Source organism: Vulpes lagopus, chromosome 2, assembly GCF_018345385.1.
Source record: "Vulpes lagopus strain Blue_001 chromosome 2, ASM1834538v1, whole genome shotgun sequence".
NCBI lineage: Eukaryota > Metazoa > Chordata > Mammalia > Carnivora > Canidae > Vulpes > Vulpes lagopus.
In genome coordinates this window covers 150,039,767-150,054,903 of record NC_054825.1, presented here as the reverse complement: position 1 = coordinate 150,054,903, position 15,137 = coordinate 150,039,767, and the positions used below count along the sequence as shown (strand labels likewise).

Here is a 15,137-nt window from a genome sequence, read left to right as displayed (position 1 = left end):
ATCGAGCCCCACGTTGAGCCTGTGTCTGGCTCTGTGCTCGGCAGGGGGACTGTTTCTCTCCCTCTCCCTCTGCCCCTCCTTCCACTAAATAAACCCAAAAATCTTTACAATATCCGTCTTTAGCAACATCTCAAGGGGCGTATGAGAGACGCTGGCAGAATGGCCCGTCTCCAGGCGAGGCGGCCACCCTGGGCCCCGTGTGGCCTGTGCCCTGCACTCACACCACAGCCCTCTGGGGACCGCCCTGCCCGGGATACAGTACCCAACGGAGCAGTCACTGCGTTCACCGAGCATTGACAGGAGCGGGTCACAAATCCATGTCCGAATGACAGTCCTGGTTAGTGGTACATGTTGGATAGAAAGTTAAGTAGGGTGATGGGGTGGGGAGTTCCAGGCTCCTTTAGGTTGTTGAGGGGCCACCTTTCTGAAGAGATGACACATTTCAGCCGAGGCCCATCATTTGGTAGGAGGCAGCCAGCCATGCAGAGACCCGGGGAAGGAACATTACAGGGACAACATGGGGCAAACGTCTAAGGTAGAGGTGAGCTGGGTGTGTTTGAGGGGTAGCAGGAAGGGGAGCAGGGAGGACCGCGAGTGATCCAGGAGGAGAGTGTTAACAGATCAGGTAGGAGGGAGATGCAAGGAGGCCCAATTACATGGAATCCTAAAGGCCAGGGTAAGATGCTTAGGTTTTATTCTAGCATGATAGGAAGCCCGTTGGAAGTTTCAAGGAGATGAAAGGCACAATCTGGTGTATTTATAACATCACAGTGTGTGGGATAGGTGTGTGTGCAGGAAGAATGAAAGCAGGGAGGCCAGCTTAGACGCAGTGGCAGTGCTCTGGGAGAGAGGTGACGGGGCTGGGACCAGTGCCTGTGAATGTGGGGAGAGGACACAGATTTTGGATTAATTTTGGAGATGGAGTCAACAGAACTAGCTAATGGGTTACTATGAGGAGCAAAAGAGTGGAATCAAGGATAAAGCATAGGGATCCCTGGGTGGCTCAGCGGTTTGGCACCTGCCTTTGGCCCAGGGCGCGATCCTGGAGTCCCGGGATCGAGTCCCGCGTCGGGGTCCCGGCATGGAGCCTGCTTCTCCCTCTGCCTCTCTCTCTCTCTCTCTCTCTCTCTCCTCTGTGTCTATCATAAATAAATGAATAAATCTTTAAAAAAAAAAAGGATAAAGCCTAGATTTTTGGCTCAAGCATGTGGTACTGGTTTTTCTGATGGGAGGAATAAGGGAGAGCTTATTTGTGGGAACAATTAAAGAGTTCTGTGTTGGACCTGTTATCTTGGTGACATAGGGAGACATCTAAGGAGAAACTGGAAAGATGAATGGGATATCAACTGGAATAGGAAGGAAGAAAGGGCATTCTGGAAGGAACAGCATGGCATGTTGTTGTAAGTATGTGGTGGAGGAGGGAAAGACATCCTCAATCCTGTAGCTGGAGCAGGTCTGAGATGAGACGAGAGGAAAGACATGATGTAGTGATGAGAAAGAGAGAATGTGTTCTTTTTGCACTTTGATCCTTATAGAACCCAAACACTAATGGAGTGGAATAAGTAGGAAGAAATTCATCTGTTGTATCTGATAATGTCAGGTGTTTCCTACCGTTGGTGCGCCAGAAATACACCCTCATCAGAATTCTTCTCCATGTAGAATGGCAGTCACCAAACCATAAACCTACCTCTTTGACTACGGTTTCATCTTGGGTGGAACTCTGTGCAGGGGCCACTCTCGGTGTGCACCTCTGTGTAGCACCTGCTGTGTAGACAGGGAAGGCTCTGCTCGCTGCTTCTCCTCCCTTTGACTCTGTGACTCATGCCTCATAGATCTTCTTTTGGTAGTCAGTGTTTTGTAGCATCCCTTTTGCCATATGGAAGTAATATTCATAGTTAATAAAACCAGCTTACACACATCACTGCAAACAGTATATGTCAGCTGTAACAAAGGAGAAATAAAAATAAGATGGTTTTAAATAAAATGATAGGTATAGCATAAGGAAGTTGAGCATAAGGAAGTATTTAGATGCGGCATGATTTTCAAAATGCCAGTAGGGTCTTGGTACAGATCAGAACACAGGCAGGTACAGTTGTTCTGTGATTTATGTGGTAGCTGCATTCCTGAAAATACACTGTATTTTAAGATCATGCAAAGAAAGTGCTTTGTGTTAATTGGTGATAGTAGGTTCTAGGCTCAACCAATTATCAAATGGCTTCTTGTTTTGTAATTATGCTGCAATTATATACATTATAGAATGTTAGGACATTAGAATGTAGTACAGGGGCGTCTTGAGCACTGAGGGACATACTTGCACCTTTGGCTCCTGCCCATGTAATGTCCCCACACAGTTTGGAAATGCGTACCATGGGAGGCTGGTACCAGCCCTGCAAAGAACCACAGCTTCCGTGGGCCATGGGGATGTTGGTATCCCTGCATCAGAGGACACGTTGCCCTCCAGTCTACCGTGTCAGCTCTGCATGAATGGTGCATTGTCTGTCTTGTCCTGTTCTACCCCTAGGACCTGGCTCAAGGCATGTCCTTAGAGACCATTGCTGAAGGAAAGGATAGGTGGAAGTATTGATGGATGGACAGTCAGATGGATGAAAAGAGATTTTTCTCTTTGTTTTGTGGAGAAATCCTTTACTTTTTTTTCTCTCGGTTATGACTTGGGAAGGCTTTTAAAAATTATCCATGAGGAGTCCCTGGGTGGCTCAGTGGCTGAGAGTCTGCCTTCAGCTCAGGTCATGATCCTGGGGTCCTGGGATTGAGACTCACATCGGGCTCCCTGCTCAGCGAGGAGCTTGGTAGCTTGGTTCTCCCTGTCCCTTGCCCCTCCCTCTTCTTATGCTGTCTCTCTCACTCTGCCAAATAAATAAAATCTTTAAAAACAATCATCCATGAGATAAACAGTAGTAGAAATCCCTTGTACTCCACCTCTTGAATAACAGGTGCTTTGATCAAAATGTCTATTTTTGTCTGAGTGCCATCTCTGCTGTCACCTGTCTAAGCTTTTATTTTGTTCAACTCGAGTGTGGATTATTTTGAAAATGCAAATCAACTTCTGACTTTTCTCCTTCCCTTCCAGTGTGGGAAGAATTGGCTTGCTATGAAGACAACACACGGGACTTTCTTTTTCCCGAACCCAAGCTGACACCTTCACTCCCTGGGATGTGCAGGGAGGTGCTCATGAAGACGTTTGCAGGTTTTCCAGTAAGTGATTCGTGCCTGCCTCAACTTCTGTTGGGAGAGGTTCTTGGGACCTGGACATTTTATTCTGATAGAGCTTTCCCTGGGGCCAGTTTTTACCTCATCTCAGTTAGAACCCCTGTTTTTCTGTTTGGTGGCCCCATTTAGATGCCCCATTTGAAATACCAAATTATTCCCACCACTGATAGGAGAGGTGGGGGAGGTCTTCACCTGGTCATACCAAATCATTGCTTAACTCACACTGTTACGTACCTATAAGGATGCTTTTCCATTTCTTCTGCATGCCAACTAACTGAAAGGTTTGATTCCAATATATTTAATCATAGCTATTGTTTGAGAAGTAATGACGAAAGCAAAACAGAGTTGTGGTAGTAGTAATGCTTCCTTTCATTTATTTTGAGCTTTTGGGTTTTCATATGCTATATTATTTTCCTCATGAGAGCTATCACACCAGCTAAGGCAGGTATCACCATCTCCACTTAATGGAAGGGAAAGTGACAGAGAGGTTCGCAGTGATACTACTGAAGGGTCTTAAGAGACACAACAGTTATTCAGAGGACAATCTGTTTTTTTTGGGGGGAAGGGCATTACCTGAATCCAAATTCAAAATATTCGTTTTGAAGATATCTGTAATGGTTTCCAGCTCCACAAGAGCTCTGGCAGTTTTCTTGAGCTTTATGTTACTTGGATGGCCTCTGTTGGAGGGGCACAGATTTATGAATTTACAAAGCCTATTTAGGGGTGCCTGGGTGGCTCAGTGGTTGAGCATCTGCCTTTGGAGTCCTGGGATCGAATCTCACATCGGGCTCCCCGTAGGGAGCCTGCTTCTCCCTCTGCCTCTCTCTCTGTGTCTCTCATGAATAAATAAATAGAATCTTAAAAAAAAAAAAGCCTATTTAATACTCACCTTTCCTGTTACTCCCCCATGAATTGCTACTGTTATGATTTAATAAAATATTACAGCCTCCCATTTTGCTGAGAGGACTGTGCAGAATATGTCACGCACAGGACCCTTGATTCTGTGATGTTTATGATGACAGAGCTTCTAGTTCAAATACTTCAAACAGCAAACATTCATCCAAAGCTGTGCTCATCAGAATTGCTAATGACCATAACTTAAAAACCGTCTATAATCTTAGAGGGTTTGTTGAATATCACCAACACCTTTTTTTTTTTTCCCTTGGAGATATTCTTTGTCACTTATATCCATGGTACTCAAAAGAATGCTTGCCTTTATTATTTTGAGTTATTGGTATATTGCTCTTCAGAAGCTGGAAGGATAAAACTAGTGAGAATCATGTGGGGGATACTCTTTATATTAACTTTGGTTTGCCTGAGTTTGTATTGAGTAAAAGCCATCTGCAAACACTGGCTGGTATCCAGCTGAGTATCAAGAAAAGGAGAAACACATGTTCTTGTCTTTTCCCAAATGTCAACTCTGTTTAACTTTATGCACATAAATAGGAAGAAGAACATATAGGAAGCTGTATTTACAGTTATTCGTAAACGCAAGTGATCCTTAGAGAAAGGGCTTTACAATTGCAGAAGGATCCTCCCACATTACAGGTAAAGGATCAATGAAGTTAATGAAACTCTGAACAACTTTTAAAAAGGTAGAGGAGCTCAACATCTCTCCAATGTTCTAGAAAGCAAAATAAAACCAGTTGCCACAGTTTTAATGATAGCTGATATTCGTTGCATGCTCCCTTGATGCCAGATACTGTGCTGAGTTTCTTTTTTTTTTCTTTTTTTTTTCTTTCTTTCTTTCTTTCTTTCTTTCTTTCTTTCTTTCTTTCTTTCTTTCTTTCTTTCTTTTTTAATTAATTTTTATTGGTGTTCAATTTACCAACATACAGAAAAACACCCAGTGCTCATCCCATCAAGTGTCCACCTCAGTGCCCGCCACCCATTCCCCTCCAACATCCGCCCTCCTCCCCTTCCACCACCCCTAGTTCGTTTCCCCGAGTTAGGAGTCTTTATGTTCTGTCTCCCTTCCTGATATTTCCCAACATTTCTTTTCCCTTCCTTTATATTCCCTTTCACTATTATTTATATTCCCCAAATGAATGAGAACATACACTGTTTGTCCTTCTCCGATTGACTTATTTCACTCAGCATAATACCCTCCAGTTCCATCCACGTTGAAGCAAATGGTGGGTATTTGTCGTTTCTAATTGCTGAGTAATATTCCATTGTATACATAAACCACATCTTCTTTATCCATTCATCTTTCGATGGACACCGAGGCTCCTTCCACAGTTTGGCTATTGTGGCCATTGCTGATAGAAACATCGGGGTGCAGGTGTCCCGACGTTTCATTGCATCTGAATCTTTGGGGTAAATCCCCAACAGTGCAATTGCTGGGTCGTAGTGTGCTGAGTTTCATACATGAATTATCTTGTTCAAGCCTTCTTCACTCTGCAATGTGACTGCTGTTCTTTAGCTTGTTTTATGGATGTAGAAGCTGGTAGAGGGAGTTTAAGAAATGTGCTTAAAGCCACAGAGCTGGTCAGTGATGGAACAGGGATTCTTATGCTGGCCTGTGGGACTTCCAAGTTTGCGCCCTTGGTCACTGTGAGAGACTGCTTTGCTCATGTTTATTTCAGCCCAGTGTCCACTTTGTCTCTATTAATATCATAGAATGTGAGTGTGGATCATGTGTGCCAGGCAGGCAAATCATTCACTTCATTTATTTTCTCTTAAGTTATTAAGTCATTAAGAATCAGATTTATTTCTTCCACTAAAATGTGACTTTTTCTTTATATTTCGTTTTATTTTGTATTTTGTATTTCGTTTTATTTCACTTGATACTTTAACAGCTTTTTCTCCCCACCTTTCTTGCCAAGGTCAAGAAATTTTTGTTTTGTTTGTCTTTTTAAATTTAAATTTAAATTTTTTTAAAAACTGAGCTTTAGGCCCAACATAGGGCTTGAACTGACAACCCCGAGATTGAGAGTCACATGCTCTACTTACTGAGCCAGCCAAGTGCCCCAAGAATTTTTTTTCACATAATTTGTTTTCTTGTTAGGTGAAGACTGAATCTGTCAAATAAGCAGAAAGAGGGGATCCCTGGGTGGCTCAGCGGTTTAGTGCCTGCCTTTGGCCTAGGGCGTGATCCTGGAGTCCTGGAATCAGGTCCCACGTTGGGCTGCCGGCATGGAGCCTGCTTCTCCCTCCTCCTGTGTCTCTATCATAAATAAATAAATAAATCTTTAAAAAAATAAGCAGAGTATTATTTCATAATCACTAACTTTTATTTATTTATTTATTTATTTATTTTAGAAAATTTTTTTAATTTTTTTATTTATTTATGATAGTCACAGAGAGATAGAGAGAGAGGCAGAGACACAGGCAGAGGGAGAAGCAGGCTCCATGCACCGGGAGCCCGACGTGGGATTCGATCCCGGGTCTCCAGGATCGCGCCCTGGGCCAAAGGCAGGCGCCAAACCGCTGCGCCACCCAGGGATCCCTCATAATCACTAACTTTTAGTTAATAATTTCACTTTTCCTTTAGTGCTGTGATTCTAGAAAAATTGCACTGTTATTTTTTTTTTTTAAGATTTTATTTAATTATTTATGAGGGACACAGAAACAGAGAGAGAGGCAGAGAAGCCTGATGTGGGACTCGATTCCAGGTCTCCAGTTTCACGCCCTGGGCCGAAGGCGGCACTAAACCGCTGAGCCACCAAGGCGAAAGGCGGCGCTAAACTGCTGAGCCACCGGGGCTGCCGGAAAAATTGCACTGTTAAATCCATTTGTTGACCTAACCATCGTCACCCTCGTCCTGTTGCTAAGGAAACTGGACAAGAGAAAGCCTGCAAATTTCAGTTCTGAGCTATTATACTAAAATCAGTACTGCTGTGGAAAAGGGAGTACATTCCTTCTTAGTGTTTGTAAGCCACTATCAGGAGGGGAGTTATTATTATTTTTTTAAGATTTTATTTATTCATGAGAGACACACAGAGAGAGGCAGGGACACAGGCAGAGGGAGAAGCAGGCTCCCTGTGGGGAGCCCTATGTGGGACTGGATCCCAGGACCCCAGGATCACGCCCTGAGCCAAAGGCTCAACCACTGAGCCACCCAGATGTCCCCCCCCCCACCTTTTTTTTTTTTTTAAGGTTTTATTTAAGAAGGGGATTTATGGGAGGGGAACAAGAATGTGTTACCGAGTGTGAATTCCTTGCTGGGAGGTGCACCCTCCTCCTCCTCCTCTTCTCCAGGCAAAGTACAGCAGGACTTTGAAGGCTGGCAAGGCAGTCACATATGCAGAGGTCATGTGTGGAGGATTGTCTGGACTCGGTCCCCATTTTGTCTCTCAGTGACTGTGACTTTGGGTGAATTACATAGTCTCTGTATGCCTTAGTTTCCTCAGCTGTAAAATGGACTGGTAATAGTACTCCCCCCATAGGGTCCTTGTGAGGGTTAAAGCTACCTGGAATGTTTAGCATCCTACCTGGTATGTAGTCAAGTACACGATGTGAGCGGTTATCGTTTATCATACTGTCATTCAAGGGTTAACACTGCCTCCCCATAAGGTGATGAGACAATGGCACAAATCTGTGGCTCACATCTGACTTGTTCAGGCTCAGGCAGCTAGGTCACGGGGGAACCTGAGGTTTGGTACACATGCAAGGTCTCGTGATTCCACCAGTAGCGCTGTGGACCTTGCAACCCACCCACCCTCCTCTTCGTGTGGGCAGTCTCTTTCCTAACTGAAGGTGAGGCTGCACTGGTCCTGTCATTGTGCACTGTTTGTCAAATCCTCCCCTGGATTATCTGGCTGTGCACCAACTGGGTTCGTGTGTTTGCAAGCCCAGAATCTTGAGTCACCAGTCCAGGTCTACTGCTTGTATAGGCATACCACATTCTAAAGGCCAAAAAAGAAAAAAAAAAAAGAGCTGAAGATATAGGTTGTGCCTGTAAGGACTTGTAAAGACTTGTTTTGTAGACCAGATGAATGCATGCATCGGAATGAATGTGTTTAAGAAGGAAGAAATATGCAGCTAACTCCTGGCTCTACCAATCCCCAGCTGCATGGCACTGGTCAGACTAACCTCTCCAAGCCTGCTTTCTCCCATGTAAAAATGAGGACAGAATGGTGTGATGCCTGGGTTGTGTGAGGGTTATGTGCATTCACCCATGAGAGCCTCTACCGAAACCTGGCGCATGTGGTATGGATGCAGCCACATCAGTCTCCTCCTTCTAGAGCTTCAGCGGATGCAAACCCTTCTTGGAAGTACTGGTGATATGTTATATAAGTAAATATGTGCTGGGGGAGCCTGGAGGGCGATAGGGTGAGGGCAGACTCTGAGAGATGGGTGGGGCTTGGGCAGGAAAGGAAGAAAGGGAAGGCACCCCCAGGATAAGGAATTACCTGGCCAGGTAGTGGTATCTGGGGAGAGCAGAGTGGAGGATCATGCTTGGGGAGGGGAAGACGGGAGGTAGGGGGTGGCTGCAGGTGAGTTGATGAGGTCAGTTGAAGACACTGCAGCTCAATCAGATCCAGGTCCTGTCCCTGTTCTGCCATTTATAAGCCACGTGACCTTGGGAAAATTGCATTGTCTCTCTAAGCCTTAGAAAGATAATTGCATTTTTTCAATGACCATACAGTAAAATTGATTTTTTTGATATACAGTTGTATGAATTTTAACACATGTATAAATGTGTGAAACCACCACCATGATCAGGGTATGGAGCTCTTCCATCAGCCACAGATCTCTCTCCTTTTCCCCTTTGTAGGCACATCCTCTCCCTTCCCCCACCCACTCATCTGTTCTCCATCAGGGTAGTTATAGTTTTATCTTTTTCAGATCACATTAATGGAATCATATGGTCTGCAACCTTTTTAGATTTATTTATTTGAGAGAGAGAGAGTGAGAGAGAGAAAACAAACTGGAGGCAGGGGCAGAAGCAGAGACCCCATTGAGCAGGCTGCCCGATGCAGGGCTCAATCCCAGGACCCCGGGATCATGACCTGAGCCAAAGGCAGACACTTAATCAACTGAGCCACCCAGGCACCCCAGTATGTAGCCTTTTGAGACTGGCTTCTTTCACTTAGAAAAATGCCTTTGAGAGTCATCCATGTGATTGTGTGCATCAGTAGTCTGTTCCTTGTTATTGCTGACTGTAATTTTTGTGTGTGTATATGTGTATTATTCAGTATGGTACCCACCAAAAATAGGAGTGTCAGTCAATGAAACAAAAGGGAAAATTTGAAAATAGATCTGGTAAACATAAATATTTGGTATAAGATACAAAGCACATTTTTCAAAGCAAGTAGGCGGGGAAGGAGAACCTCTATCTATCCCTCTTCCTAGATGATCTCACTCAATTCTGTGGTTCAGTGTTTTATTTATTTATTTATGATAGTCACAGAGACAGAGAGAGAGAGAGAGAGGCAGAGACACAGGCAGAGGGAGAAGCAGGCTCCATGCACCGGGAGCCCGACGTGGGACTCGATCCCAGGTCTCCAGGATCGCGCCCTGGGCCAAAGGCAGGCGCCAAACTGCTGCGCCACCCAGGGATCCCCTGGTTCAGTGTTTTAAGTAGAGTAGTGACTGCATGGATGTGGGAGCCAGAATGCCTGGGTTCAGTGACGAGCCCTGCCATCACTAGAGGATAGGTTACTTAAACTTTCTGTGTCTTAGCTACTTATCTACAAAGTAGAAATACTATTAGGACCCACCTCATGGGGTGGTTGTGAGGATAGGATTGGCCAAATATGCAGAGCACTTAGGTCAGGGCCTGGCACATAATACAAGTTACATATTATTATGTTTATATGTTATTTTTCAGCTTTATTGATGTATAATCAACAATAAATATTGTATACATTTAAGATGTTCAACTTGATTTTTTAAAAAATATTATTTATTTATTTATTCCTGAGAGACACAGAGAGAGAGAGGCAGAGACACAGGCAGAGGGAGAAGGAGGCTCCCTGCAGGGAACCCGATGTGGGACACAATCCTGGGACCCGGAATCATACCCTGAGCCAAAGGCAGATGCTCAACCGATGAGCCACCCAGGTGTCCCTCAACTTGATGTTTTGATATACAATGTGAAATAATTGCCACAATCAAGCTAATTAAGTTATCCATCACTTTTTATTACTCGGTTAGCCTTTTTACTCTGCCTTCCTTCCTTCCCTCCCTCTGTCTCTCTCTTTTTTCTTTCTTTTCTTTCTTTTTGTGGTGAGGACACTTAAGATTTACCCCATTAAAAATTTTCAAGTTGACAGTATAAGTATTATTAACTACAGTCACATTGGTGTACATCAGATGGACCTCCAGAACTTAGTCATCTTGTATAACTCACCGAAACTTTGTACCTTTGGCCAACATCTCTGCATTTCCCCCATCCTCCAGCCCCTGGCAAGCAACATTCTACTCTCTGCTTCTATGAGTTTGACTATTTTAGATTCCATACATAAGTAAGACACACCATATTTGTCTGTGTCTAGCTTTTTCATTTAGCATAATGTCCTCTAGATTCTTCTGTGTTATAACAAATGGCAGGATTTCCTTCTTTTTTTTTTATTTCCTTCTTTTGTAAGGCTGAATAATATTCCATTGTATATATATATTAGGTATATATATTTTAGGTACTATGTGTGGATTATGCAAACCACACAAAAAAGTAATGAGGCTCTAAACACACTTTCAAGTTAGATGGGATGGGAAAAGAATCTGTTTCCAATAATTTTATTTGCTTCTTCTATGCTGTTTTATTTTTAGGGCATTGCTCCCAAAATAGAATTTTCTACAAGGACAGCCATCAGAGAACGTGTGTTTCTGCAAAGAAACAGATTTCCTGTAAGTATAATCAAGAAGCCAATGATAGAACTGTCAGAAATTTTCTCCACAGATTTGGAGAATTTCAGCCCAGACTTGGTTACCAAGTTTAGATGCAACTGGATGAATAGAACCTAGAGATTTATTGCTAGGTTTGAATTTCCATATTCAAACTACTTGTTCAGCTACATTAGAGTGTGTGTGTTTGATGTGTATTCATCATGGTATAGTTGGTGCAACAGGTGATATAAAAGCTAAAATCACAAGTTTGACATAAGTAGGTTAGTTAGCTTTCTTCTTATTGTTTCATGACTTACTCTTGATTTTATGAATAATAGTGTTCCTTCTTTCTTTTGCTGAGGCTGCAGTTCAGAGTTGTACTTGAGGGTCCTCTTTAATAATCATGAAGGGTCTTGGGGCATCCTTGAGCACCCCCTACATTTCACCATCATGTTCAGCCCTAATTCTCCCCATCACACCAATTGCTTTTTTTGTTTTACATTATTGTACATAGTGTTTAACCATTTAAAATCCTTTCTAGAACAATATGGAGAATGAATGAAGATAATTTGTAAAGCTTCTTCAGATACTTTGCTTGTCATCTCAAATCCTGCCTGGTGTCTTGGAAAATCCTTGAAAATGTAGGCTCTGGGTTAAGGGTTACTGAATGCAAAGGGTTACTTAGTCGGTGCAAGCCCATTAATCATTTGGGCATCATAACTCATATAATGGGAGGCCAGTGAATAATTTCAAGGAAGGCGTTGGTTACTTTTTATTAAAAAAATATTTTTTAGATTTATTTATTTATTTCACAGATTGAGAGAGAGAAAGAGAGAGAGAGAGAGAGAGAGATTGAGCAGGAGGGGCAGAGGAAGAGGGAGAGAGAACCCATAAGCAGACTCCATGCTGAGCATGGAGCCTGACATGGGGCTCAATCTCACGACCCTGAGATCATGACCTGAACCAAAATCAAGAGTCGGATGCTCAACAGTCTATACCACCCAGTGCCCCTGCATTGGCTGCTTTTTAGTTTTTCCCTGTTTACTTACTCTTTTCTCCGGTTTGATATGGGTGCACAGTGATTTTTCAGTCTTTCTCTTCCACTCCACCATTTTAACCTTGTTTTGGCCTCTTACCATAGGTCTTCCATTAAGTGTAAACTCTTTTTTTTTTTTTTTTAAGGTTTTATTTATTTATTTGAGAGAAAGAGCCAGAAGATCACAGAGGGAGAGGCAGAGAGAGAAGCAGACCCAGGCTCGCTATGGAGCAGAGCCCAATGTGGGGCTTGATCCCAGGACCCTGAGATCATGACCTGAGCTGAAGGCAGACATTTAATGGACTGACCTCCTCAGTGTGAGCTTTTTTTTTTTTTTAATTTTTATTTTATTTACTCATGAGAGATACAGAGCGAGAGAGAGAGAGAGAGTGAGAGGCAGAGACACAGGCAGAGGGAGAAGCAGGCTCCACGCAAGGAACCCGACGTGGGACTCGATCCTGATTCTCTAGGATCAGGCCCTGGGCTGCAGGCGGCGCTAAACCGCTACGCTACCGGGGCTACCCCTCAGTGTGAGCTTTTTAAAGTGATTGTTTTTATTGTTTTTTTCTTATAACAAAAGTATTTAGTTTAGAAAATTGGAAAATACAGATAAGCAAACAGGACAAAATAAAAATAATCTGTCATTCTTAGTATGTAGAGATGAACATGACTCTTCTTTTGAGTGTATTCTTTGGTACCCTCCTCCAACACACACATTCTTTTAATGTTAAAAGATTGCGATCATGCTATACTGCATGTGGTTTTGTACCCTTCTTTATCACTTAATATGTCACGAACATGTTTTTCAGATCCTTAAGTATTCTTATGCCAGGCAATTTTTCATGGCTTCCTTGTAGGCCGTGGTATAGACATACCATGATTTGGCCCATGGGTTTCCTCTTGTTGGGCTCTTGGTTGATACCGTGGTCAGTCAGGAAAACAAAACAAATCTGTTCTTTTTAGTTAAAAAAAAAATTAATTAGAGGCACCTGGGTGGCTCAGTGTTTGAGCATCTGCCTTTAGCTCAGGTCATGATCCCAGGGTCCTGGGATCGAGTCCTGTTTCAGGTTCCCTGTGGGGAGCCTGCTTCTCCCTCTGCCAAGTCTCTGCTTTCTCCCTGTGTCTCTCATGAATAAATAAATTTAAAAAAATCTTAAAAAAATGTTTGTAGCTATACACATACATGATCATTTCCTAATAATAAATTTCTTACTGTGAAATTGCCAGACTGGAGTGTGTGCCAGATTCATTCCCCCCGAATCAATCATCTCTTTGTGGTGAGGGAGGGGTATCAGATACCTTCCAACTTTCTCCTAAGGCAAATAATTCTCACTGTTTCTGGTTGAAGTATATTATGCTAGCAAGTTATAAATACTAGTGATGTTAAGCTGAACTGTAGAAAAATTAAGGAGAGAATACCCTTTGTTAAATCCAAGTTTTGCAAATCTGAGATGTTTAGTCTTCTTCCTTAGTTAAATGAAGTCCAATTAAATACAGTTATATTCTGATCAAATTTTTCTTTTCTTTCTCTGTTTTTCATTTAAAAAAAAATTGTTTTTTTAATTTACTTTCAGGAAGAAAGACATAAGTCAAGGAGGCCTTTATCTACAACGCAGGGCCCAAAACTCCCCTTAAATAATGCGAAGATGAAGCCAAAGGAGAATAATCTCAACAGACTGCCCCAAAACACGCAATCCCGTGCACCTTCTCCCTGTTCCACCAGGCGCATCTTTCAGGACCAGCCAGCTCAACAGAACCCTGGAAATAACCTCAGAATCTCTGGGGGAAGCAAGCCTCCATTTGTAGTTAGACATGTGAGCCTAAAATTATTTTTTAGAGTCTGGAGGGTGAAGGTGCGAATGAGGGTTGGATATAGGAAGGTTGGGCCATAGAAACAAATGGGTGACATTTAAAAAAATTATTATTAAGATTTCATTTATTTATTTGACAGAGAGAGAGAGTGAGCACAAGTAAGGGCAGAGGGGGAGGGAGAAGCAGGCTGCCTACTGAGCAGGGAGCCCAACACAGGGTTCGATCCTAGGACCCCAGGATGATAACCTGAGCCAGAGGCAGATGCTTAACTGACTGAGTGACTCAGGTGCCCCCAAATGGGTGATTTTAAATAAAGAGGGAATTCAAATTGAATAATAACTATGATTAGACGAAATTTGCTTTGTAGTAGAGTCACTGTCAGGAAAATCATACAGAGATGTCTCATGCAGAGGACTTGCTCAGTAAATGCCAGTCATCCCTATTTTTAATTTTTGAAAATTATTAATAGAGTGTGATGCCTGCCTATGACAACCTGCCGGTTTTTTTTTTATTGAGAAGAATCAGGAGCTGACAGGGGTAGAAGACACAAAACAAAGGCTGGCACGTGCTCTATATCAATCAAAATGGAAAGCTTCATCAGGTTTAAAGAGAACTGCTTAGATTTTTAAAATGAGGTTGCTGTTCATTGGCTGTACTTTAAAGAGCAGGACAAATGTGTCTGTAGGAAGAAGCAATGATGTGCCCTACTCAAAGCCCTTAATTAAAGTTATCTTAAAATAAAATAAAATAAAATAAAATAAAATAAAATAAAATAAAGTTATCTTAGATTTAGCCCTCAGGAAGTAGCAGGTAAATGTAATCACACTAGCCATTTTTGGCTGTGAAAATATGGGAAGTATAGAAAAAAAATTTAAAAATTACCTATAAGCTCACCAGCCTAATAAAATAAATAAAAATTTTATTTAATTTAGTGCATTTTCTTTCACTTTTGACATATTCATAAGGCTTTTCCCCCTACAAAGTTATAATTATACTGTATATACAGACTAGTTTCTCTCTCTATATATATAGTTAATATTACATTGAAAGCATTTCCTGTATCACGTTCTGGTTAATAACCTATTCTCTAAGAGTTCTTATTGTCAAGTTGAGAACTTGGCTTAAAGCCACTGGTGGTGATGTTTGTGCATTAGATGTAAGATATGAAGCCTGGTCAGCCCTGAAGTCAGGTGCTGTTCATTGGGATGACAGTATGCAGAGCTGGTAGGTAGAACAGATGTTATTTGTCTGGAAACCACAGAACAGCTGTTTTCCTTGTGGTGAC

The 15,137-nt window shown here is 42.4% G+C and overlaps 1 protein-coding gene across 7 annotated transcripts in view; it reads left to right on the top strand.

The window, feature by feature from the left end:
- Positions 1-15,137, top strand: part of SPATA6L (spermatogenesis associated 6 like) — a 47,100-nt gene that overhangs the window by 19,411 nt on the left and 12,552 nt on the right. For 6 of the 7 annotated variants that reach the window (XM_041746075.1, XM_041746074.1, XM_041746073.1 and 3 more), the window contains 3 exons: positions 3,089-3,213; positions 10,948-11,025; positions 13,615-13,854. In XM_041746075.1, the coding sequence (XP_041602009.1) occupies positions 3,089-3,213; positions 10,948-11,025; positions 13,615-13,854 (443 nt within the window). The remainder of the gene's footprint in view (positions 1-3,088; positions 3,214-10,947; positions 11,026-13,614; positions 13,855-15,137) is intronic. The other variant, XM_041746077.1, reaches the window with a different exon arrangement.